This window comes from Sarcophilus harrisii, chromosome 2, assembly GCF_902635505.1.
Source record: "Sarcophilus harrisii chromosome 2, mSarHar1.11, whole genome shotgun sequence".
Taxonomy (NCBI): domain Eukaryota; kingdom Metazoa; phylum Chordata; class Mammalia; order Dasyuromorphia; family Dasyuridae; genus Sarcophilus; species Sarcophilus harrisii.
In genome coordinates this window covers 306,469,949-306,497,698 of record NC_045427.1, presented here as the reverse complement: position 1 = coordinate 306,497,698, position 27,750 = coordinate 306,469,949, and the positions used below count along the sequence as shown (strand labels likewise).

At 36.4% G+C, this 27,750-nt stretch overlaps 1 protein-coding gene across 1 annotated transcript in view; it reads left to right on the top strand.

Moving 5' to 3' along the window:
* LIN52 (lin-52 DREAM MuvB core complex component) overlaps positions 1 to 14,390 on the top strand; it is a 111,525-nt gene extending 97,135 nt beyond the window's left edge. Inside the window, exon 6 of the mRNA XM_012547791.3 lies at positions 11,455 to 14,390. Within this exon, the coding sequence (XP_012403245.1) occupies positions 11,455 to 11,510 (56 nt within the window). The 3' untranslated portion in view covers positions 11,511 to 14,390. The remainder of the gene's footprint in view (positions 1 to 11,454) is intronic.
* The last annotated feature ends 13,360 nt before the right edge of the window (positions 14,391 to 27,750 follow it).

Here is a 27,750-nt window from a genome sequence, read left to right as displayed (position 1 = left end):
ATGCAATCAAACTTCCATCAATCAATATGTGCAAGTAATACAAACAAATCACTAACCTGAGCCTTATTGGTCCTGATAAGCATCTCCTTACTGATAACCATGACTAGGTTTCCCCTCTGCCCAGTTGGAGGCTTTTTTCAGAGTGGTCATCTGACAAACCAGATCATCAATGCTCTCATATGAAGACTGGCTACTTGAGTCTCAAGTTCAGGGAATGCAGAAATCTGTTCTAGTCATGACTAAGGAATAGACTTTTCTGGTGAATTTCTTATAGTTCTAGTTATAGGTATTTCTAATTTATTTTCCACATAATTTGATTAGTAGTTTATTATGTAAACTACTGACATACGTTTATGATATTTTTCTAATAGTGGTCTATCATATCAGAGGATCCATATGCTTGTGTCTTAGTTATCTAAGAGTGCAATGTGTTTTTTACTATATTAGACCACATTTCTATCTTCTTATTAAAGAGATGTATGTATCTTTTTATTGAAAAACAACTTGTTCACAAAATGGAGACTTAAAACAAAATGATGTTAATGTAACTGACAAACATTCCTACTAACTTACTCAGGTAATAGGACATTCTTACTATAGTCTAATTTAAGGTTCATGCACATTGTCTACCTTAGGTATTTGTGTTCATGGACCAAGTCCATGGACTGTAGAACTTGTCTTAACAATAGTCATTTTTCATCTATTTGTTTTTTTCCCCCAGCATTGACAGATACACTGAATTTTTTTAGTGCTTATCAGTCTTATTTAGGAAGTTTTGAAGTATTCATGGGTTTGATATAATCATCACATTGTTTTTCCTTTGCATTTGGTTCAGTGTTTTGTGCTATATAAATATCAAAACCAGTGAGTCTCAGACTTTAAAGAGCTTTTTTTTCCCCTCAATAATATTTTATTTTTCCCCAATAGTACTTTGTTTTTCCAATTACATGTAAGGTAGCTTTCAACATTCATTTTTATAAAATGTTGAGTTCCAGATTTTTTTCTCCCTTTCTTTCTTCCCAAGACAGCAAGCAATCTGATATAGGTACACTTGTACTACCATTCACACATATTTCTATTTCTGTCATGTTGTGAAAGAAAAATCAGAACAAAAGGGAAAAAACCCTGAGAAATAAAAAGCAAACAACAACAAAGAGTGCAGATAGTATGCTTTGATACTCATTCATTCTTTATATTTTTCCCTTTACAGGTGGCATTTTCCATCCCAAGTCTATTCAAATTGTCTTGGATCATTCCATTGCCGAGAAGAGCTAAGTTGTTGATCATCATATAATCGTGTAATATTTTCCTGGTTTTGCTCACTTCACTTAGCATCTGTACATGTATGTCTTTCCAGGCTATTCTGAAATCATCCATTCATCATTTCTTATAGAACAATAATACACCATTACATTCATATATTGTAACTTGTTCAGCCATTCCCCAGTTGATGGACATCCCTCAATTTCCAGTTCCTTGTCACCGCAAAAAGAGCTGCCATGAACCTTTTTCATATGTAGATCCTTTTCCCTCTCTTTGGGACACAGACTTATTAGTGAAATTAAAGTATGCACGGTTTATAGCCCTTTGGGCATAATTCCAAAATCTTTTCCTAAATAGCTAAACTGAGATGTATATAGTTACCATTGATCATTTATCAATAGGAGAATGACTTAGAAAACTGACTCATTTAAAAGACTAAGTCAGTCATAACCAAGATTAGAAGAGAAGCAGAAAACTGAAGAAAAAATTTTATATCCAAGGGCTAAATTTTATATCCAAGGGCTCTAATAAAGGCCTCATTTCTAAAATATGTAGAGAATTGACTGAAATTTATAAAAATACAAACCATTCTCCAATTGATAAATGGTCAAAGGATATGCACAGAATTTTCAGACAAACAAATTAAAGCTATTTCTATTCAGATGAAAAATGCTCTAAATCATTATTGATTAGAGAAATGCAAATTAAGACAACTCTAAGGTACCACTTCATACCTCTCAGATTGGCTAAGATGACAGGAAAAGATAATGATAAATGTTGGACAGGCTGTGGGAAAATTGGGACACTGATGCATTGTTGGTGAAGCTGTGAATGGATTTGTGGATGGAAATGGAAAGAAAAAAAGAATGGGGGAAATTTGGTCTTACCTGTAAGCAATAGAGTAGTAGCCAGTAGATAAGGAGCAATTGTTAGATGTTAGAGTAAAGAAAGATATTAAATGGAATAATATGTTAGAGAAGACAAAAGGGGATGGGATCAAAAGAGCATATAGAAAGGTTAGTCTTAGCAATGTCCAGTAAAAGGTCATGTCTTCATCAGAGGATAAGAGTGAAGGGGGAAATAGAGTGTCCACAAATATGAAGGCAAGATAAAAAAGGAGAAAAGGAAATTTACCATGAATAGCTCCATTTCTTTAAATTATAGCATGAATAGTATGAATAGAGATCTTCATTTGAGAGGGTGGAGGAAAGGGATGTCATGACAAGCTTGAGAATAAAAGCTTTAGAAAAGGCTGGGGTATGTGAAATAAAGAAGCAACTGGGGTGAATTTGAAGAATCTTCATACCCTATTGAGGGCCCAGTTGAGTTTCCTGACTCCAGGCTCGGTGTTCTAACCATTGTACTGTCTTAACTTCTCCAGGAGTAAAGTAAGTCGTGGTAATTGAATAGACCAAAGAATTGAGAAATTATGGTAGTTGAGAGAACATCAACACATATTTTGAAGTCCTCTTATATGGCGCACTAATAATTGTTGGTGGAGTTGTAAACTGGAACAACCATTCTGGAGAGCAGTTTGGAACTATGTCCAAAAGACTATCAAACTGTGTATACCCTTTGATCCAGCAGTGTCTCGCCTGGGTCTGTATCCCAAAGAGATCCTTAAAGAAAGAAAAGGACCCACATGTGCAAAAATGTTTGTAGCCCTTTCTTTAGTGTCAAGAAACTGGAAACTGAGTGGATGCCCCTCAGAGAATGGCTGAATAAGTTTTGGTATATTAATGTGATAGAATATTATTATTCTGTAAGAAACAATTAGTAGAATCATTTCAGAAAGGCCTGGAGAGACTTGCATGAACTGATGCTGAGTGAAGTGAATAGAACCAAGAAAGTATGTATACAGCAACTAGAAGATTGTGTTGATCAACTCTGATGGATGTGGCTCTTTTCAACAATAAGGTGATTCAGGCCAGTTCCAATAGAATTGTGATGGAGAGAGCCATCTGCATCCAAAAAGAGGACTATGGGGACTGAATATGAATTACAGTGTAGTATTTTCATCTTTTTTTGTCATCATTTGCTTTTTTTCCCTTTTTGATCTGATTTTTTTTGTGCAGCATGATAAATGTAGAAATGTGTTTAGAAGAATTGTACATGTTTAATAACCTCTATTGGATTATTTGCTGTCTGAGACAGAAGGTATGGGGAAGGGAGGGAGAAAAATTTGGAATACAAGGTTTTGCAGGGGTGAGTGTTGAAAGCAATCTTTGTTATGTATTTTGAAAATAAAAAGCTGTTATTAAATTTTTTTTAAAAGAATGTCAGTTCTCTTTTTTATAGATGAGGCCTTTTTCAGAAACTGGCTGTAAAAATGTTTGCCAGCTTTCTGCTTCCCTTCTAATCTTGGCTGCATTGGTTTTGTTTGTGCAAAACTTTTTAATTTAATGTAATCAAAATTATCTATTTTGTATTTCATAATGTTCTTTAGTTCTTCTTTGGTCATAAATTCCTCCCTTTTCCACAAATCTGACAGACTATCCCTTATTCTACTAATTTGCTTATAAGATGGTCAATGCAATACTATTTTGGCCAACACCAATGTTTTTGCCATAATATTTTCCAATTTTCCTAGCAATTTTTGTCAAATAGTGAGTTTTTATCCCAAAAGCTGGAATCTTTGGGGTTTGTCAAACAGTAGATTATTAGAATCATTGATTATTGTGTCTTGCAAACCTAATCTATTCCACTGATTTACCACTCTTTATTTCTTAGCCAGTACCAAATGCTTTTGATAACTGCTGCTTCATAATATAGGTTTAGGTCTGGTTTGGTTAAGTTACCTTTCTTTGCCTTTTTTTTTCCCCATTAATTCCCTTGATATTCTTGATCTTTTGTTCTTCCAGATGAATTTTGCTTATTTTTTTTCTAACTATATAGTAATTTTTTGGCAGTCTGATTGGTATGGCACTGAATGAGTAGGAGCTTTTATTCTTGTAGGGATAGAAAACACATATAGGAGAATGTTGGTCATGGAAATTACAGAAACAGTGAAGTCATTGCTTTTTCCAGAAATTGTAGTTTTCATTTGGTTTCTTTTCCTCAATCTAAAAGTGGAAAAGTAGTTGGGAAGGAGAGAAGGTTATACATATGAATGGCTGGAGAATAGCATAGAGGGTCTGAGCTGGGCTAGATCTGGTGAAACATTCAGAGCAGAGCCCCAAGAGGAGGCTGGAATTCTTTGTTGTGGTGGTGGGTGGGACTGATTCAGCAGCATTGCAGGCAGATTTCTAGAGAGCAGGGCCGTGAGTTTGGCTAAGTTTAGATGATGATAAACTCCTACTAGCAAGGAATATAAAGCACCAAGACAAAAGGATCAAGGCTGAGGTGCAGTGTCATGGCATGAAGATGTTCAGCATAGATAAATGACACTGGATTTTTTTTTGTTTGTTTTGTTGTTGTTGCTTTTTGCCAATTGGGGTTAAGTGACTTGCCTAGAGTTACACAGCTAGAAAATGTTAAGTGACCACATTTGAACTCGGGTCTTCAGACTTTGGGGCTGGTGAAATGACATTGTTAATATCAACCAAGTATAAAATTGGGAAACATGGATTTGCCAAAGTAATTTTGCTATCCTCCAATACAGAGACCAAAACTGAAATAAGATTGCATGTAAGCTTCCCTGAGACATGATAGTCATTGCTTCTAACCTATCTTCTACAAGAAACCTTTCCTGACCTCTCTTAATTCTAGTGCTTTCTCCTGTTGATTTCCATTCCATCCTGTATAGAGCTTGTTGATATATAGTTGTTTGCATTTTGTCTCCTCCATTAGATTAACTAATGAACTCCTTAATGGCAGAGACCATTTTTAGCCTTTTTTGTTTGTTTGTTTGTTTTTGTATCCCCCAATGCTTTCTAGTCCTGGCACATAGGAGGTATTTAATAAGTGTTTACACTATAGATAATGAAGTTCTCTATGTGCTCCTTTTGGTAGATGATAATAACATCAAACCCTTCACACTGTATAACCTTCTAATGAGATACATGGTGTGAGAGTTTGCTAGGCTCTTTTCAGTACTGCTTACCCACCTTTGGTTCCCACCATCATTTAATTCTCATTTGTGACTCAAAGATGTCACTTGTACTACAACCACACTCTGATAAACCATCTTACCAGGTTGATGGTGACCAAAAGGCCTCAAACCCATTGGTGAATTAGAGGGGATGTCTACTTTAAGCATGTGAAAACTTTCCTTGGCAGAAGGGGCAAATGAGTACAGTTTGTTCCAGCTGCCATGAAGTGGAGCTCAAACAGCTTGGTTAGGTATCAGAAGCATCAAGGCTATCTACAGCATCCTGAGCCATCACCAGTTATCCTGACTTTTGTCTTGACACTGGACTTTGATGACTCAGGAAGAAAGAATGAGACTAATGACTGCCCAGCTCTCTGCCACTTAAATCCAATTCACATCCAAGCTAAGACATCGCCCATGATGTCATTGATCCCCTTCAAAAAATGAAGGACCAATAGCAAATGAGATATGTCATTACTCGAAAGAATTCTGAGTTTTCACATGGAAAAACTAAAATAGATGAAGAATATCTTTTGCCCAGATTATTATATATAGTTAAGAGAACTGAATTATTTGTATATCTCTTATCTTGGATAGGCAATATCAATATCTGAAAGGCGTTAACTTTTTAAAGAATGTACTTCCATTATTGCTCTTTACTCAGTGAAGAAATCTTTATAAGCAACTATTTTTAAGTAAATCTTCTTTATTGTCCTAAGCTGGAAGCAGAGACAATCTATGATGTTAAAGGAAGAGCAGAGCTCACCCTCACTCCTCCCTCAACATCCAGAACACTTCTTCTAATTCTTTTGTATCTATTCATTGCCTAGTATATACTTGACTCATAGTGACTATCTTCCTTTTCTGTTATGGATAGGTCTTCAAGGATGCAAAAGATTTTTTTTTAAAAGTAGCCAAATGCCATTACTACTCCAAAGAAGCTTTTTCTGTAATTGGTCACTAGAACATCTTTTTTAGGACACAGATTTGAATTGAATAGTGTTTCTAACCCTCCTTTCTGACTTTTAGTCATAAATTGCTGTCCAAATAAATAAAAAATATTTTAAAAAAATAAATTGCTGTGCGCTAGAGATCATCAGAGGATGACTTCCAGCCACTGGTCTTATGACATGGTATTTGATCTTCTGTTTAAAAGTGTTTCACAGAAATAAGTTATTCATGTTGCCATTTGCTTTATTTTTTCCTGACTGCCCATATGTCTTCTAGTGAATTTGGTTCTGTTGTTTTTAGAGATATTGGAGAACTATTGGTTGTGATCCCTTCTGTCCTTATTGCATTTTTCTTGTTATTTTGTAGTACTGGAAGGAGCATCAAGACCAGTAGTTTTCATTGGGGATTGAAAACCAATTGTCATGTCTCTATTTGATTAAAAAGTTACTTAACCTTTAAATTGTTCCCTCCATAAAGATCCAGTGGAATTATGCTAGGCAGCTGTCTAGAAGTTAAAATCTGGAAAATCTTTGTAATGAAACCCATATGTCATGGGGAAAGGATGCAAACCCTTGGCAGAGTGGGCTGATCTTACAAGAGATTCTGTATCCAATCTTGTTAACCAGAGCGACTACTGGTAATCCCTCATTCCCTCACTTGTAAGAAATCAATCTATACCACTGAATCTTTTTCAACCAGCCACTACAAAATTTACTGCAGAAAGCAGTTTGGGGACAATCATCATGGAAAGAAAGCCAGAGGCAAGGCTAAATGCAGGATTGCAGGATTGGAAGTTCTAAAGAAGAGACTATATTAAACCTGGTTCCTCCCTTTCAACAAGAAGAGATAGAGTCCTCCCTTTAGCCCTGACCTTTTTAGGTAGATATCTGTGGAATTGGGTTTAGAGATCATGGTCCCATCATTCAATTGGCATAAGAATCCCAATTATTTATAGCTACAGTGATTCCAAATCTTTTTATATATGGAAGTCCTGGGGTAGCTTATAAGGAAGTAATAAGATTAATCTAAATATAAAGCTTCATTGTAATTTATCCATTTAGCAACTTAATATAGTATATAGCTAGAAGCCTCTTTACCATACTAACTGGAAAATTCATTTATTAACTATGGAGACTATTTTTTGTTTGTCATTTTGCAATATTTGCAGCGCAGCTATAAAGTTCTGTAAATCATGATTTGACATGGAGGGGTCATGTTTCTGTTCTTTACAACATAGATTGTGGCATTTGCAGATTGACACATCCTCTGGCCACAAGCATTACAATGTGGTGGTAGTGTTTCCTTCTGATTCTTATTTCTCTGAACAAAAAGCCTAGAATCATAAATGTCTGATTAAAAAGGTCATTAAATGGTACTGGCTTGAGACAAAAGTAGTTTTGTTTAGGAACATTATAGTATTTTGTCTTGCCCAAAGGAAAAACTACAAATTGAAAGAGAACCTGAAAAAAACCAACTTAGGAGGAAATAGCCTTGCTCTGTCTCAGAAAGCCAAGAATACATTTTAGCTATAATTGCTGAAAAACTGGAAGAAGGAGCAGAGCTAAACAGGAATAATGGTCATACTTTGTAAAATTTCTGTATCATTTCTGCTTCTACTTAGAAAAAGAAAGTCGGGGTCCTTGTTGGGAGATTTTTAGTGATATACAATTAAAAATAGAAGAGAGTGAGTGTGTGTGTGTGTGTGTGTGTGTAGAAGAAGAATAATACAGAATAGCAGAAGGCTGTCTCCTGCTCCTAATGGGATTTTGTAGCAGCATGTGTGTTTGTTTCAGAAGTCAGAAATGAACAGATGTTGGTATAAATTACCTCTGTGTCTGATGTCTTGCAAATTAAAAGCGCGGTTGGCATCACTAAACAATTTCCCCAGGTTGGGGGGTGGCATTTAGCGGGTGGTGATTATTGTAGCAGGTCGGTAAGAATCTTTAAGCTGCAGCAGAGCACGGTAGCGTGGATAAAGAAATGAGGAATAAAAGGAGAGGTCTGTGAATTAATCAGAAATGTTAACATCTCTGATGACAAGTGAACAGGAGGGCACGTGCTCTGGAGCAACCCCCAACCCACAGTAATTTCTCTCTCTGCACAGAAGGGGCTGGTGCTTGCAATCTGATTTATAGGGCACAGCCCTCTTTTGGGGAGCGGAGGTGTCATACATTCGTATATCTCCTATATGGGACTGGCAGAAGAGAAAACTTTCTCCTTTCCCAAGTAGATGATGATGTCTTTTGAATTGCTTCCACTTTTACAGTGATACCTGCCTTTTCTGCAGTTGGATTAGGTTGAAGGGGAAGGAATGATTGAAGGGGAAAGGATCTGTTAAATTTAAAAAGTACGACGAGCCACTGGAAGAAATTGGAAAGTTCATTTTTTTCTTTCAAACTCTTTTGATCTCTCAATTAGATTAAATCTTTACTCATTGTGGCATCACAAAATATTGACAACCTTTCATTTTGGAAAGACATTGGAGAATAAGATCCAATTTTTTGAAGCAAAAAGTGCAGCAAGGATGAGTGTGTAATTAGTGAGATCAGGGCTGTGTTCCAGGCCCAAATGCTTTTGGTTACAGGGATCCTAGCCAGCTCTGAATTTCTGTGTTATCCCATGGTAACTTTCAAGAGCAGTTGAACTAGCTGTGCTCCAGAATCATTTGTTCTATATGCTTTTTGAAAGTCCTCAGGCAACAAGCACCCTAAGGGAGGCAGCCCAGTAGTAGAGTGGGCCAGATGTTTTTCTTTCCACAAAGCAGACTAGACTATTTGCAAAGAAGGCCAAGGCATATTTATATGATGATGCTAAGCTAGAGGAAGGAGTTTCTTTGGAACTTCTGGAAACTGGTGATGTCATAACACTGTTGCTTCAAGTCTGGATTAAAGTCATATTCTGCTTCCTATTTTGTCAAAAAGCAAGGCATCCGAAGCTTGAAAATCTGGAGTTGTTTGACCATTCTGAGCCTTAGCTTTCCTTATCTAGTGAAGGAAGTGAGGCCAGTCCTCCTCCTATTCTAAGTCTGTGATCCTATGATCCTGGTAAAAACTTGTCAACTGCTCTGGAGGATGGAACCCCGGGGGGATGGTGGGGGTCACACTTTGCTAAAGTGAATGAGGACATTGAACTATAATTTTGTGCGTACATAGTCTGTAATCATAGAAAGTAGAAGAAAAGCCATGGTCAATTTGAGAGATTCAGTATTTATGTTCAGAAACTACTGAAATAGTTGTAACTTTGAACTTCTTTGGGCTTATTTTTTCATCTATAGATAAGAAATGGGGTTAATAATGTTTGCATTACTCACCTCACAGCGATGTGAACCATAGGGCTTTGTAAACCCTTAAAGTTCTTTTAAATCAGTTGTTTTTACTACAACTTTATTAACCTGAAAGAGTTATGTGGATTATTGTCTTTAGAGTGATCCATGTTGTTGGGCCACAAAAAGGAACTTAATCTCTCCCCACTCAAAAACTTCTGTCTCTGAGCCTTTTGCTGCCTGAAACATCCCCAATAAACTTGGTTGAACATGACAAATATGGAAATATGTTTTAAAGGATTGCACATGTTTTAATCTGTTTCATTGCTTGTTGTCTTGGGGAGGGAGAAAAATTTGGAAAACAAAATCTTGCAAAAATGAATGTTAAACTATCTTCCCCTTGGAAAAATAAAATAATATTGAGAAAAGAAAAAAGAATTTGTCTGAAATAGATCTGGGCTGACCATTACAAGGATTGTTCTCTGACTGGGCCTTTCCCTTCTGTCCTCTGGTTGTTTTGGGGTTTTGTTGTTAGGCTCTCTCTTCTTAGCTCTGTGACCAGCCATTGACCATGAACAAGTTACTTAATTTCTAAACCTTGGTTTTCCATATGTGTGCAATGGAAATAAAATAATTCTATTATTTTACAGAGTTGAGAAGAACATATGTAATAATGCATGAAGTATTTTGCAAATCCTATATGAATGCCAGCCAGCTTTAAATTTAGGAACAGAAGTAAAAATGCATTCTTGCAGTATCTGTTTTGTATCATTCTCATTCCTTCCCATTTTCCTAGACAGAGCCAAGACACCATTAAGAGCAGGAAGCCAAGCAAACAGCCTCTTTATATCATAGGATCATTGTTATCAGGGATTTCAAAGGCCTTCTAATTTAACCCTCCCCCCCCTTTTTTTTTCCTCAGATGAGGTAACTGAGGTCCTGGGAGATGACTTGCCAAGATCACATGTAGTAAACATGGATAGGATTTGAACCCAGCTCCTCTAACTAGGGAGTCAGTGCCAATTCTCACAATACCAGATTGCCTATTCTGACTTCTGGGACAATCACATCATACTTTTCACCAGTCCTGAAAGTGGCTGAGAGATGAAATGAAGAGTTAAACCATATATAGAGAAGACCATTTCCTGCTACTTTGGACAAAATAAATACAATAGAGGGCTTCTAAGTAGTGGGTCTTGTAATTGAGAAATGTTACACTTTCATTTCAAAGCCTCATGTGTAAGAAAGTAGCTGTATAAACCCTGTTTTGACTATAGCACCAGAGATTGATGGTACTGAAAGTCAGAGAGAGACACATAAACCCTGCCTGGCTATATTAAATATCTAGGAACTGACAATGCCAAGAGAGAGAAGACCAAAGCTCTATAAACTGTACTTTATTATATCTATCATCCATAGATGAACTGCACTGAGGGAATATAAACTGTGTTATATTACAGCATCCAGGGACTACCACTCCTGAGACAGGGCGAATGATCTCTAATTTCAATGTGAGATTATAAAAATCCAGAGGCCAAAAGCACAGAGAGGGCTCCCTAATTCCAGTTGTATTTTAAGCACATCTCTTTGAGAATAAGAAGACATGCTAGATTACACCATTCACAAATTGATAATACTGAATAAGGGAGACCATTTTTCTACTTTGATTGAAAATTCCATTGTGTTCTTTTAAGGGTGGAATGGAGATGAGAGGCTGTGGGAATTTTTTTCTGGCCTTCTAAAGCCCTAGTAGTTGTCTGATACCATTTAGGCTATAAACTGAATCCATACAAACAACTTTAGAATAACATTGCCAAGTTTTGGGTGGCTCTTGATTTTTTAACTGTTATCATAATGAGGCCAGTTTTAATTAGTTTGTCCTCTTTGATCACATTATCAAGTCTAGTGTTTGCAATGATTGACCCTTCTTTTCATTTTTTAATTTCAGCTAGAGAGATGACTCGGGGAAAATTTCTCAACATTCTGGAAAAACCCAAGAAATAAGCCACAACTTAAGAATAAAATATTCAGTGGACTATGAATATTCTTCCTTCCTTCAAGTACAGACCTGACAGCTCTCCCATTGCTTCCTCAGGCCTGGGGTATGTCATCGGGAACACACTGCTCTACTGCTTCTATGGCTGTGCTTCTTGTAGAAGACTTTGGTTGGGAGAAAAGGATCTGCACTCTATAAGGATCATCACTTACTGTTGTTTCATAAGCATTGAGGCTTTGGTATACTAAATCTAGGTCATCAGAAATTCCTGTTTTATTGCTAAGAATGAAGTTCCAACTTTTCTCTATTTATAGAAATAACATAGAATCTATGTGAGACTTACTTTGCCTCCTTATGAACCCTTTATTGGTCTGATTTAGTGACATATCTGGTCTAAATCATACCATTTGAATTTGCTGCTTATTGAGTAGGCTCTTTAGTCATATTAATCTCTTAGATGGGTTGTCTATGATAAGAAAAGATGACTGACTAGGGACTTGGAAGTGGCCCATATAGGATTCCATCTATCCTGAAGTAACCTAGTATGTTCTAGGTCCTAAGCATCCACGTCCTGAGAAATGGAAGCTTCTTAACATATCTTCTGATTGTAAAATTTCTTACCTTTCATTATAGTTTCATTTCCTATCATGGCACTTACAACTGTTTCTTGGTAAGGGGTACAGGAATAGAAAGGACTTAATGGATTAGTCTTTCTAGAATTAGTTTGTATTGTGAAAGTTCCATGAATGGGAACTCATATCATATTATATCATAAAATAGTATAATTCCATGATAATCTTCTAGTATCAAATACTATAAAAGGCAAAGAAAAAGATTCCTTCTAGCTTATGATTAGCTATGGCAAACAATTCTACTCCAGCCTAGTTCAGTGAGTCACTGTAACCCAAAGGTGGGAGAAAGTGATGCCATGAAAAGAGAACAATTTGGAAGAGTCAGAAGATCAGAGAATAGAAATCCTATTTAGCTTAAAGAAATGTAACTGTGTTGAGGGGCAGTAGTTTTATCCTTGTATTCATATTACTTCATCTGCATTAAGACATTTTGTCTTTCTAACAGAGAAAGGATATTTTGGTTCAGATGCAACTATTTCAAAGCTTTGTAACCACAAATGTTATTGTGGATTAGTTACAGCCCCATATATGGGTTGAAATATTACATTTTTCTCCCCTCAACCTCCCAGAAAATATGTTGGCATTTTGCCAATTGCCATGTTATAATGTTTTAAGAAGTACATTGAGAATTAGTTTTCCTAAACTTCAATGGAATATCACTAGCCAAAACATTTGTTTTATGATAGCAAACTGTCTTTCTTTGAATTTGGAAACACTTTCTGGTATTCTTTGGTCTTAATTGTCTAAAATAGTGAGCAAAATTTTCTTAGCTCATCCAAAGAGACACCAGATTTCTCAATCTGCCCTTTTTCTTGTGGTAGAATTACTATTGGACTTTCTCTCCGATAAGATTAAATTATTTAAAATAATTCCATCTAGTGAGGGGAGAAAAAAAAAATAAAGAAAAATGAGGAATGAGGAGAATGTTCTGTTTGGTTGCTATTCGGTTAAATTAAACTAAAACTTTTGAAATTTCATTTTTAAGTTAAATATATTGCTGACATTCCTTTATCTCAATAAATGCGATTGAGCTCTGTACATCTTATATATGTATGCATATACATATATATATATGTATGTTATGTATGTATATGTAATCTAGCTCCATGTGGGTATATATGTGTATGTGTGTGTAGCCCTCAAATAATTAACTGAATGTTATATTCTTCTTTTGCTTATGTATTTTGGAGTGTTGGCACATTTAGTGCTTTAGGAAATTAAAAAATATTTTTATGAATAGTATTGGAATGCCTAGAACTCACATCTGTAATCTGACACTGAAAAAATGTCATTGGTTCCCTGGGCTAGTTTTGTTCTTTTTTTAATCTTAATTTCTTTTTTCACAGCACTTAATTGTTCTCAGCAATGTGGCAAATAGATACTTTAAAATTGCAATATTTATTGGTTTTTTCACCCTTAGAAATGTTAATGATGTATTTTTGTATTAATAATATAAGTCTATGTATAGTGTATGTATGTATGTACTTTACATCTGGGCAGAATATAATTTGTATATGCTGATTTCTTTCATAATAAATGTGTCTCATTTTATAGCAGAGCATGAAGTTTTTCTAAAAAGTTTCAGTCTACATATTTAAACCTCAGCCATCTTTGGAAAGCTCTGCATTTAATATTAAAGAACCCATTGTATTGGGCTATATTAAGTATCCAGAAATGGCTTTAAGCTCTTTGGAGAATTTAGCTATTTTTTAAATACAAGGTAGTACTATAATAAAGTGAAATTTTAAATACTCGATTTTAAAGCAAATAATCCAGAGGTGGGTATCCTCATCCATTAGCATACTGCTAAACAGTGGTCAATGCCAAATGAAATTGAACCCTGCTTGTTCACCCTGGATTAGTGCAGATTTGCACAAGGGGTCATGGTAATGTTTTTTTGGATTCTTTTCAACATTAGTAACTAAATTTGGCTCTAGGCAAAATTGTGAAGTAGCTAATTTGTCTTTGTCATGCTTAAACCCTTCCTTTTCAGCACCTTTTACTTCCCCAAGTGCTATCCTACTGTTCCCTGAATACCCAGAGAGCCCTGTCTGATTATTGTGTCTCACCTTGGCCTGCCCTCCCCAGGTGTTCATGTTATATTTTGTCATTTATGGACTTGTCATTGCCCCTATACAGCTGTAAAAATTCCTTCAAGTCAGGGATTATATTGTTTTTTATCTTTGTATCGTAGTGTCTAGTACAGTGTAACAAACATATGAAGTGTTTAATAAATGTTTATTGAACAGAATGATACTCCATGCTCTCTATCTTTTCTTCTCCCTCCCATTCATCTCTTCCCTTTAGTCCTGAATTTACTTCTGTATTCTATTCCGTCTCAGCCAGTTATATTACAGGAAAACAATTCTGTGAGCCCAACCCAGCCAAGGTTAAGATTATTATTGACATCTGCTTGTGTGTTACCCCTATAGGGGCATCTGTGTATTAACAATTCCTGGATGTATAAATCCTTAATTCAAAGAAATGAATCTTTGCTGGAATATTTCAGGTACAGTGACAAGTCAATTAGAAAAATATTTAGGGACCGGTGAGACTTTAAATCATGAGAAGGAGACTTGTATAGCTAAGTTGAATTCCTGAATGAAAGCAGACTGTCTAGGTCTCATATACCTATTCCAGTAAAACCCTGAAATTCATACCAAGCGAAATAATGATCACAGAATCCAGTGAGAAACTACAGTAAGCGATTCCTTCTACCCTAAAACTGCACAAAAAGTCATCCAGCAGTCCATGGGCCACCAGAAATGGGGGTGCCAGTAAAGTCCTTGCTTGTGCAGCCAGCCAAATATAACAAACAGAGAAGGACCAGGGACGCGTAGTCTGCAGTGCTATTTAAAGCCCCATTAATTAGCAAAGTGGTTGCTACATTAAAAATATTTACTAACATATTCATCAAGAAGGAGGGAGGGGGAAATCATGTTCTAAGAAATCCCCAGAATGGTTAAGGTTCCACATTGGGAAGTTAGTCCCCAGATAAAGGAAGTTACTAGTGTACTGGAGCAGCTGTCAGATCAGGAGAAATCAAGCACCTAGAGGTTCTGAAAGACTAATACTTTGTCCTGAGATTCCATAAAGAAGCCTGAAGACTCAGATCTCAAAACTTCAACCATGAGGAAGAAGAGGGGGTCAGTATAGGAATCTAAGTAACCCCAGGTGAGGTCATGTGGGGCTGACTAACCCCCTCCCAAAAGTGAAGCATGAGGCAGAGCCTAGACTTTGCACAAAGCCTTGATTTAATAACCAAAGTTAAAAGTATAATCATGATCACTCACCTTTATATAAATGTGTTAAGGTTTGCAAAGTGCTTTACATAAATTTTCTTATTTGAAGGAGTAAAGTAATATCATCTAGCATTAAAAAAAAGGTATTGTATCTGTCTAAAGACAAAAGAATTTGGAGAGGGGTGGATTTTCTATAAGGACTACATCAGTACCTAGACGACATGAAGTAAAGAATTAGAAGGGGAAAAAAAAAAGCTCTGGAGAAAAGAATTGGAAGAAGAACAATGTTGTGGATGAATAGCATAGAATAGAAACTAGCAAACCTTCCCTAAATAATAGTCTCCTGAGTGAAAACTAGAATACACAAAACAGAAATCAATAAGTACATGAGATAGCAAGAAATACTTAAAATCAAAAGACTGAAAAAATGTGAGATTTAAAAATAACTAACCTAGGAAGCATTGGATTCACCAAAAACCATAATTAAATGATTTAATCATAGTTAAAATTATAATTCTAAATGATTGATTAAGAAAATGATTTAAAATGCTGTATTTCAAGAAATCATAAATGAAGACTACCAAATATTCAAAGAGTACACTGGTTATTTCCTGAAAAATCTTCCCAAAGGAAAAGTACCAGGAATATTATAACCAAAATGCAGATCTCCCATGTCATTCTTTATACTTGTACCCTAGCACTTAGCATGGTGCCTGCTTCAGGCAGAAAGAGAACTCCAGGAGTTTCCCCCATCAATGCAATGCCAAGATGCTCATACTGTACAACTTTTCAGGAGGCCTGAGACCAGCACTATTTCTGACCTCCAGTTGACTTGTCAGAGATGGACAGAACCATTTCCCAACTGGGGTTTGTGCAAGAAGACAGAGAGGGGTCGAGGTCAACACTTGAATTTGTTTACCAGGAGACCTGGGAAGGAGCTAAATATTATATCATAATATGGGCCATAATCTCTGGAGCCCCTCATTCAGTACTAGTGAGTCAGTGTTATCCAGAATACAAAAGGGATAGGACTGAGCAGGGCCTGCCCATCCCAACCAAGATTGTAGAAGAAAACAGAGTGATTGTAATACAAAGTACCAGTCCAAGAAATGAGGCTGGTAGTAGGAATAAACAGAAGAAAACTGAATATGATGAAGAAGTAATAATGGTAAAAAGGAAGCTGAATCGGTAAAAGAAAAGATAAGTTTCATGTATAAATGCTCAGAAGGGAAAAAACAAACTTCTTAGCTATAAGGATTCTAAGGATGACTGCAACAAGTGAAGCAAGAGATAAAATATAAAATTAGAATTTTTGAAGAAAAACTTAAAAGGAAAATAAATAGCTTAAAATAGAAAGTGAAAATCTAAGTAGTGGACTCCCGGAAAAATAGAATTGACATGAACAGTTCAATGACTTTAAAATTTCTCAGATTTACAAGAACCAATAGCAAAGTGAAAATAGAATATTTGTCACCTCCTTTAAGTAAAAAAAAGCCAAAATGAAAACATGTTATTATGCTACAGGCCAAATAGAGTTCCTAGGGCAAGGACAAGACATTGTTAAGTATCCAGAAAGAGTTCAAATACTAAGGAATTATATTCAGGATCACAAGGAGAATGTTCCAACTACTACGAAGAAAAAGAAATCCTGGAAATTAGTATCGCAAAAGGTGAAAAAAAAAAAGGTCCACAACCAAAAGTAACTCCTACAATACTGCATATGATCCTACAGGGGAAAAATACTTTCATTAGAATAGAAAACATTGATTTTATTGGTGAAAAGACTAGAATTGGGTAGAATCTTTGATACACACAGGAGATGAAAGAAATCTAGAAAAATAAATGCATTTGATCAATTGAAAGGGCCTGAATGAGGGAAAATCCCTCATTCTCTCTCAGAGTGATTTATTCTTCCTGTTCCTCTTAAATAATCCTTAATTTCCACATTCTAATTCCATTTAACAAATTTTATTAAGCATTTATGCATAATTGTGCTGGGTTCTAGAAACCCCAAACCAACAATGAAACAGATCCTGCCCTCGAGGACTTTTACATTTTCTTGTGGGATACAGCCTGTAACCAAATTAGTACAGTCCAAGGAAAATTGAGGGAGAGCACAGCAATGGGAAGGACCATTAAAGGCTTCACAGAAGAGATAACATGGGCTGAGATAACTCTGAAGGAAGACAAAGATTTCGAGAGAGATGAAGAGAGAAAAAAAAGTACATTCTAGGAATGAGAATTGGTTTGTATAAACACTAAAAGGCAGGAGATGGAATATTAAGTTCATGATAATAATGAGGAGTCCAGTTTAATTGGAATGTTGAGTTTGTATCAAAGTATGAAATAAAGGTGGAAAGGCAGGAGAGATCCAGATTAAAGAAGCCTTAAATGTTGGCTAAGGAGTTTGTATTTTGCCATGTAGAAAATGAAAGTCACTGAAGTTTTTGAGGAAAATGATAGGGGCAGACTTGTTGCTTTGTACCAGTATGGAAGATTTAGTGTGTATTTTTCAGTTTCTCTTCTTCATTATCATGAATATTAATCAATTTCATAGTATTTCAGTTCAACAAGTGTCCTTTCCTCTCCCTCTGGAGTACATAAGTTGTTATATTGCCTTATCAATGAATTTTGCTTCACCTAAACCTGTGTCTTCACATGGGAGCCACTGAGATACTATATTCTGACAGACTCTCCTCAAAAGACCAGCTGCCAAATTTCTCTACTCTTTTCACGATGTTTTCTCTACTTGTTCAAGGAGATGGTTGGGCTTCCGGGCAACAGATGGACTGAGATTGTTGGTGAAAGAAGTGCTGGTCCAAGCTTGTTAATTAGCACAGCAATGGCATCACCAGTGCTCCATCAGCCAGCAAAGGCAGTAGAATCTTCTCTCCTCCCATCAGTGTTTTTCCCTAATGAGAGCTGGAAGAGGGACCCTCACAAAACAGTGCTTCAGAATAATATTGGGCTTTGTCCCCAGGAATAACGAGAACTGACAGGATCACTCCGGACATTTCTTTTCTAATTAGCACACTTCCAGCATGGTCTGAGCCAACAAACAGAGAAAAGCGATCGGACAACCGTACGGAATTGCAAACACAAAGAGGTCCACTCCCGGTAATTAGGTGAGACAATTGCTCAGTCTTTTCTCGGCTGGAGTTTGCCACTAAAGCTCTTGCTGTTTTGGTCCCAGCAACACAACTTCCATACCTCCCTGGGATACTAATAAGCCCCAAATTGTCTTCCCGCTTCACACAGCTCAAAGTAGACATTTGATTTGGGGAAAATTTGACTAACGAGGAGGTCCAAGTGCTTCTCTCTGCCCCAAGCAGCCAACCACTGAGAATCAAGAGCTGTGGCCCATTGGGCCAGAGAAGGAGGAACAGTGGGATTGAAGGCCCTCTGAGACCAGGCATTCTGACATTTGTGTGTGACAAGGACCAGAACTCTATAGAGAGCTAGAATATCTTGCCCGTAAATGGTCAAGTCTAATCTTTTTTCCTTATGCTCCCTTCATTGAGTCACCTGTTTTGTTTTGTTTTGTTTTTTGCGAACTACTGACAAACAGCCTTCTTCACATATTTTGTATTTATGTGTGTGTGTATGTGTGTGTGTTTATGCTCTGTTTCCTCCTTCCCCCAGTAGAATGTGCTTGGGAGCAGAGACAATTAATTGCCTTTAAAAATGTTTTTATTTCTAGCACCTTGGACAGTGAATACAAGCAATAGGCACTTAATAAAAGTTCACAGATTTGAATTGATATCATCTGTAAATTACTTGTTAAATTCTTGTGGAATGTGGTTTTTGTTCTGTTTACAGCTAGTGTTTTGTACATAGTAGGTAGGCACTAAATACACACTTGCTGGATTAGGTTGAATTGTATCCCATCACCCAAGTCTGCAGCTACATGAAATGCTAAATCTCTGAAAAAAAGTAAGTTTACAGTTTCTTATACAATTCACTTTTTTCTTTGTATTTTTAAATGTCCATGATTGTTAATGTTTATTAAATCCATTAATTCATGCATATACACATATAAAAGGAGAGTGTGATTTTCTTGGTGGGGCAAGACTGGCATCCTCCTTCATGTCCACTAATTTAGTCAACAAATATTTGATAAGTTCCTACTGTATGCCAGACACTATACTAAAACAGAAAGTTCTCCATCAGACATTAAGGACAAAGAACCAGTTTCCTGGAAACACTAATGAAGGGACTCAGATCTGTTGCAGAAACAGTGGTATACAAGCCTATAAGACCTGTGGAGACTAGGTTAAGAATGCAATTTTATAGTATGGTATTCTGCAAACAGTGGCTGCAGCTGAACACCAGAGAAGGGAATTTAGCACATCTTCAGTGGGAAAAAGGATAAATTCATGGGTCTTTTCCCTCTTGTAAACAAAAAAGCCTACTTCCGACCCAAAGGACAACGATATACATATCTTGAGGTGAAGACTATAAGAAAAATCTATATCCTGTAAATAAAAGGCTATTAAATAAAAAAATAATAATAAATAAAAAAAAAAAGAAAAATCTGTTTGTGTTTAATGTTAGAAGATTTTTAAAATAGTTTCTTCTAAAGGAAGCACTTCAGATACAAAATAAAATATTAAAACCAGTGTGTATATGTATGATTGGGACATTTTTCTTAATATGAGCAAATTCCAAGTATAGTATCACTTCAAAAAAAACCCAACATAATAAATCAGCAGATTTCCTCCACTAAGACATGCATGTGTGCATGTGTTACATATAAAGACATGTTACACATATGTACACATCACACACCACATGCATGTATAATACATTGGTTGTTATATGACTTGTATTTTGAATGCACTTATACAACACAAATGTACACACTGTTTTGCACTAAGACTTCAGTAGGTAAACACATGGGCATATATATTATACACAAGTACATTTATGTGTCACAAATGTGCATACAGAGGTGCATATATTACACGTGTGTGTCATACTATAAAATATCCATTGTATTCATGTGTTACATGCATGTTCACACAACATGTGCCTGTACACATGTTTGTGCATAAGGATCTTAGCAAGGGAATTTGCTCATTTCGTTTTTTTTGTGAAGTGATGCTGTAAAAATACTTGGAGTTTTCCTACATTAAGAAAGAAAATATCTTAAGCATACTTATTGTGTATTCTGGTTTATGAAAATAAATAAAAGAGCTCAAGAGAAAAAACAAATATGATCTTATGTAATTTGTAGGTATCTGTTTATCTCTTGTTGCCCCCATTAGAATGTAAGTTCCTTGAGGATAGAGATTTTTTTTTTCCCTTTGTATCTCCTACACTTAGCATAGTATTTGGCACATAGTAAATAATTTAACAAGTGTTTTTTTGATCTGAAAGAAAGAACTTATTCCCATGCATGCATATTTTCTTCATTGGCACTGATGATACTCCACTGGCTCTAATCTCTACTGTCAGTGTCCTCCTCCTACTAAGAGCTAGAAGAAAGACCTTTACAAAACAGTGCCTCAAAATAATATTCTTTCCCCAGGCAACTAGCTACTCTGTTTCCCTGCTTTCTTTAAACCTACAGATTCTTCTTTTTCTCTCTTCTTTCCAGTTCCCAAGGAACTTTTTCTTGACACATTTACTTCATTCCCCAATCCCTACTTCCACCCCAGTAGGAACCGATCAGTCAATAAACTTATCAAATACCTACTGTGGATGTGGTACTTTTCTAGGCCATGGGGAAAGATAGAAATACAACCAAAGAAACTGCCAGGCTGCCCCTCATCCAATAGCAACAACAGGCAGAGTAGTAAATCATTTTTAAAAAACAACTCTACCCAGCATTTTCCTCATTATCGTCTTGGAAAAATGGTCTTCCATGCCGGAGGAGTCATTTAGGGTGAATGACCTGAATTCCAGGATGAGCAAGATGGGAGCCAACAATAAATTATATTCATAGCCAGAACAGAGGATTTTGGAAACCTGAGGGAGGAGTTGGAAAATGTAAAAACCAAGCTCTGGGTTAAATAGAGGAATATTTTTTTAAAATTCATATCCTTTCTTCTATTATGATCCTTAGTTGCATTTCCATGAATAAGGTGACCTCCAGTATTGTGTTCTCTAATGTGGCACAGAGTAAAGAGTTTGAAACTTGAAATTGGAGCTCTGGGTTCAGATTTTAGTTCTGTTCCCCTACTACCTTTAGATAACTTGAATATGTTATTCAAATATTACTCACTTTTTGAACTGGATATCCTGTGAGATCGCTTCTAGCTCTGAATTTATAATTTTATGCCATATTTGGGAAACAATTATTCAGAATCCAGACAACCAGAGAGCTCGAATAATTGATATTTGTTTCATAATTTGCTTTTATGAGAGACAAGCATTAAGCTTAATTAGTTAAGCTTAATACTTTAATGCTTAAATTCAATGTTCAAAGTTTGCTATATATTTCAGAATAGATTTGGCCCCATCCTTTAAAACGTCTAACTTTAAAAACTAACAGACTTTTATAGTGGTTACTTATATAATGGCCTGATGACTCTGAAGCTCTATAAAATCCTGGTGGAAGACTTGGAGTAAGAAAAACTTGAGTTCCAATCTAACCTCAGACCCTTACAAGCTGTGTGACCCTGAGCAGATTGTTTAACCTTAGTTTGCCTCAGTTTCCTCATCTGTAAAATAGGGTCATAAGAGGACATGCCTCATAGGGTTATGAGAGTCAGATGAAAAAATATATGTAAGGTATTTTGGAATTCTTAAAGCACTATGGAATTGCTAGCTATCATTATTATTATCCTGATCATTTAAAGATACTGAATTAGATTTAACATAATTTTTAATATTGTACACTTCATTGTGATTTATTTCTTAAAAAATTGGTGACCTTCATGTTCTTCACAAATAATATCAAGCCTTCTTTATTTCTATAAACTGAGTCTGTGCTTTGTCTATAGCAATTGGTGAAAGTGATGATCGGGCATATGATAACTGCATGTTAGATTTTTATTGGTGGAGACTGAAGGTTTGTTGTTGTTCCTCCCTCATTCTCAAAGAGAACCAAGATCTTGAGAGGATGGTGTTTTGACTTGGAAGTGAATTAGATTAAAGTGAGCAGGGGTGTAAAGTCATCAATCTCACTCTCTCCTCCAGGGTCATCTGAGTTCAGTGACAAGATATAGGTCAGGACAACTGGATTTGGCCCTGGATGCAGTGGAGACTTTTGCCTTTTTAAGCAAATTGAAGACTGAAGGCAGAGCCTTATTGAATCCTCAGAGATGATGAGCTAAGATTCTAGTTGCAGAACTCACAAAGCCATCCTGCCTAAATGTATAATAATATCTTCTATCAAACAAACTCCTGAGACTTTAGAGACCATCTGGGCAAAAGTCCTTAACTTGAAGTCCATGAATTGATAGATAAACTGTATTTCAATATAATTGATTTTCTTTGCAGTCCTATTTTGTTTTATGCAATTAAAAGCATTATTTTGAGCCAGGATTTGTAAAACTTCACCAAAGCACCAAAGGGATCTATGACACACACACACAAAAAAAAAAAAAAAAAAAATGTTAAGGACCTCTGAGCAATTTTCCTCATTTTACAAATGAGGAACTAAAGTCTAGAGAAGCAACTTGCTTGAAGCCATATATTTATTAAGGAGCAGAGCTAGGAATCAAAGCCCGGTCTATTGCCAGTCAATCACTAAATATTATTAACCATCTACCATGTGGCAGGCACTATGCTAAATGCTGGAGATACAAAGAGACATAAAAAGCAGTACCTGCCCTCAAGGAGCTCACAATCTCAATGAGGTAGCACGAAAATTGCTATGCACAGACAAGCTATCTACAGGATAAATAAGAAATAATTAACAGAAAGAAGGTACTAGAATTAAGAGGCATTTAAAAAACGTAGGATTTAGCTTGAAAATAACTTGAAATAAGCCAGGAGGTGGAGATGAGGAAGGAGAATATTCTAGACATGGGGGTCATTCAGAGAAAAATGCTCAGCCAACATAAACTTGCATTTTGAAGGAAAGAACATTTTACCTGGAGAATAAAATATCAAATTCTCTCTTTGCATTAAAACCTTCCATAATCTGACATCCCTCCCCATCTTTCTAGTCATCTTACACTGTATACAAACACCCTATTACCACCCAACATACTCCCTGACCCAGTGACACTGGCCTCCTTTCTCTTCCTTGCATAAGATAGATGATTTTATAATTCATCCTCAAAATGAAGTGTTTCTCCAAGAAAATGAGAACTCTCACCCCCTAACTTCCTTTTCTTCCTCTCACTTTTTTTCCTCTCTCCCCAATTTTTTTTCTGTGGTGTAAACTTCCTTTCATTTTTTCAATTGCCTTTCCTGGGCTGATGAAGGCTCCAAAAGGTGAGTCATCCTTTTCCTGCCATATTTGCCTTTGATTTTTACCAGAATTTTCTCAATAAGTATAGTCCAGCCTCATGCAACCTAACCCTGGTAGGCAGTGATCTGCCTAATTAGTATCAGCATGGGAGCTAGAGGTCAGCAACCCAAGCCCTCAGGGTAAATGGCCATTCTCAAAGACACCAGCTGTCTCAAATCAGCAGATCAACACAAAGGAGGTCAAGGAGAAAAGTCAAGTCTAAAAATGGTGACTTTGACGGCTGTAGTTCAGTGAGAAGCTTCTGGGAGCTTTAGAAGGTCATAGGGCTTAAACTATCAAATCTCATTCAGTGATTCTCAAGATTTTTTGTTCCAAAAGTTCCTTTCAACAACAATAAAAAATACATTGTGAGCCCATGACATTATTTAACATACTTCTCCTAATATCCTGCAATTACTTGCTGATTAAGGTGCCATTAAATAAATTTTAGCACACATCTCTTGGACCATTCTTTGGAACCACTAAATGGGCACCACTAGTCTAGTTGTTACTTTCTCCCTCCTCCCCAGACTGTCATTCACATATTTATTTATATGTTGTATCATCCCAAAAGATATACCCTTCAAGGTCATGGACTGTTATTGTATGTCTGTAGAGTATTAGCCTGACTTTTATTTACATGTGAATAATCAGTGGCTGATTACACTAATCTTGAAGACTAGAGTGATCTTTGAAAAGCAACCTCAGGTAGCACTGCAATGCCTGTTTGATGTAAGGAATTATCTAATTCTACCTTATTTTATAGATGTGAAAATTGACACTCAGGAAGGGAAAGGGGCTCTGCTTAAGAGTGGAATAATTAGCAATTTAGGCTCCAGAGAAATCATCCCAACTCCACCTACTTCCTTGAACTATTCTTCCCTGAAAATCTACTTTGTGCAGGGCAATGAGAACACAAAAAATAAAAGGAAATAGTCTTTGCCTTCAAGGAACTTATAGTCTATTAAAAATACGTCCACAGAAAATTAAATTCAAAACAATTTCAGATTTCCGGAGGAAGGACGTTAGAAATCTAATGGAAGAGAACCAGATAAGTTTCCTGTTGGCATTTCAACTAAACTTGAAGGAAGGTAAAAATTCTGCCAAAAAGTGGTTAGGAGGCAGAGTGTTTTAGGCATGAGGCACAGTATGTGCAGACACAGAAAGGGGTTTGGAATGTAATATATGGGAGATAACATAAAGCAGGTCAGTTTGACTGGTACACAGATTGAAGGAAAAGGACCAGACTGTGAAAAACATGAAAAGCCTAGCAGAAGAGTTTTATATTATGTTAATTATTATATTTTAAATATATTAATAATATGTTATATGTAGTAATGTGAAAACATAAATGTATATTATTTTGTTAATTATCTATTTTAACATAAACATTAATTATATCTAAATAGAGAGAGCCCTGGACCTCTTCTTGACTTTAGAAATATCAATGTCATCTGTTTGGAAGGTGGATCAGAGAGGGGAGGAAGACTGATGTTTAGGAGGAGGCTCTTATAATAGTCCAGTTAAGTAGTGAGGAGAGACTGAGTAAATCTAGAGAGGAGACAGATTTAAGATACATTGTGAGGGTAGAATTGACAAGACTTGGCAACTGATTGGCTACATGGGGTGAATGAGTAAAAAATGAGTATCTGTCAATTCATCGACTAGCATTAAGCAATTACTATGTGCCAGGCACTGTGCTAGGTGTAAAGAAAATTATGAAAAGAAAGTTTACCGATTGGAAAAAGAGATAGAAAATCTTAAGGAAGAAAATAACTCCTTAAAAACTAGAAATGGGTGAGTGGGATTGAATTTCATTATGTCATCAAGAAATAATAAAACTAGAAAAAAAAAGAGAGGGAGAGAAGAGAATCTGAAACGTTTCATTAGAAAACCAAGGAGCTAACATATTCTATTGGGGGGAAATATGTACATAAAAAAAAATATATATATATACTAGACAAATATAAGATAATTGTGGAGGGGGAGAAAAGACCACTAGCAACTAGGAGAAATAGGAAAAGTCTAATTTTGAAGGAAGTTAGAGATTCTACAAGGTGGAAATGAAAAAAGCTTATTTTATATCATTCACTAGTTAAAATCTAATCCCAACCAGAGTGGGTTTTAATTTACTCAATACTACTACTTGAAGCTATGTGCCATGTTGGGTATGGGGTTGGAATAGGAACAACCTAAGCATTTGCGGTCTGATTGCTCACTGGTGGCTAGGGGTAAGGAGTGGAGTTAGCTGTTATGATCTTTGAGGATCCAGGCCTACAACAGAAAGGCTCACAGCTGATAACTCAAAGAGTGAACTACCTGGTGAACTGGAAACTATATTCACTTTCTGCCCCTCACTATCAGAATAGTTGTTACCTAAGGGACACAGCTGCTTCCTCTATATCAGGTTCCCAGTAAGCTGTGGACACAGGACTGATGTCTTTAATCCTTGTAAAAGAAGAGGAAAAGTGAACAACAGACCCTCTAAAAGCTCACCTCCTTCTGGAGTACCCAAAGCTGGCCAACCTTCAGCCCCGTAGCCCAGATATCATAGCCAGACCTGATCGTCTCTCTGCAAAGGAGAAGGAAATAGTACCAGGTTAGTAAATAATACAATTGTTCTAACATCTGGATTGTAGGGAAAGTGACAGTTCACAATATTTCTGATGATGGATTTAAATTGGTTTGGCTCTGACCCTGTCACATCAGAAAGGATAATGATTCCAGCAGTGTCAGGAGTTGGGGGGTGGGGGTGGTAGGGACTGTGCAGATTGGCATTTAGCTTCACATCTTCATTAATGATCTGAAAGACAGGGGTAAACAGCATGCTAATGAAATCTGCAGATGATTGGTGTTGCAAACCCCAGAGAGGACAGAGAAATAGCACAGAGGGACCTAGAGAGCATAGAAATATGAGCAGGCGATTGTCAAATGAGATTCGTCCTAGGAAAAATGAAAGCTAATGCGTTGGGGTGGAATGATCAAGACTTATTGAGTAGAACTGTGAACCTAGAAAACAGCCATGAGCAACAGTGAGACAGAAGGTTCAATAAAGGAAGGATGGGAGTTTATTTGGCTTATGGAGCCTAGGCAGTAAGGGATAGGGGGAGAGATATTAAATAGACCCCACTGAACTATTGTGCCCCACCTAGCAATCAGAGTGGTATTGAATGGGGGGCAAAAACTTGTCCAATGGAGCATGGCAAAAGAGCAAGTTATACTTTCCAGTTGGACTGTGCTTGGCTTCTGGGCTCCTTTCCAAAGCAGGGACCTCTGATTTTCTGTTGTGCAAAATATCTATATAATTGAATCAGGTTTATAGAGGACTGAATGTATAAAAGAACAGAAGTCTACAGCATGTTGGGTGGATACTTCTGTGTAGTGGATTTGTGGTGGAACAAAGATGAGAGGTATAAAGATATGTCAGTTTGTCATCTACATCATTTGAGGAAGAAAGTACCTATATCACTGAATCAGATCAAAATGCAAGGGACTTTCAGCCTTAGTTATTGGGGTAATTGTGGCCAAATGTGTGAACTTCCTGGAGGGTTCTGAGAAAGCATCATATTTGCAGGAATAGTTTGCATTTTTCAGTTATTCTTCCAAGCATCTCAAAGTATGGAATTATAATTTATAGAGGAAACCAGAGTTCTTGGGAAAATGGCTTGTGATTGGGACTAATAAATATTTGGTGGTGTGATTTTGATTTGGTTAACCTTAGCTTCTCTCCTTCAAATCTAAATGTTTGGTTTTGAAAAAAATCTGCCATGGTCTATATAATCAGAGGCTTGTTTGAAGCTCCCAGGGTTTGGAAAACCATATTCTAGTTTTCTTATGCTTAAAGTCTACTCCTGTCAAACAGCTGGGACAATGATGGTGGTTTCAAATGAGTGGATTGATTCAAGATTCCTGATTTTTAACTATCTACTGATTTTCATTAATTTCATGAAAAACATTAAACATTCATTGT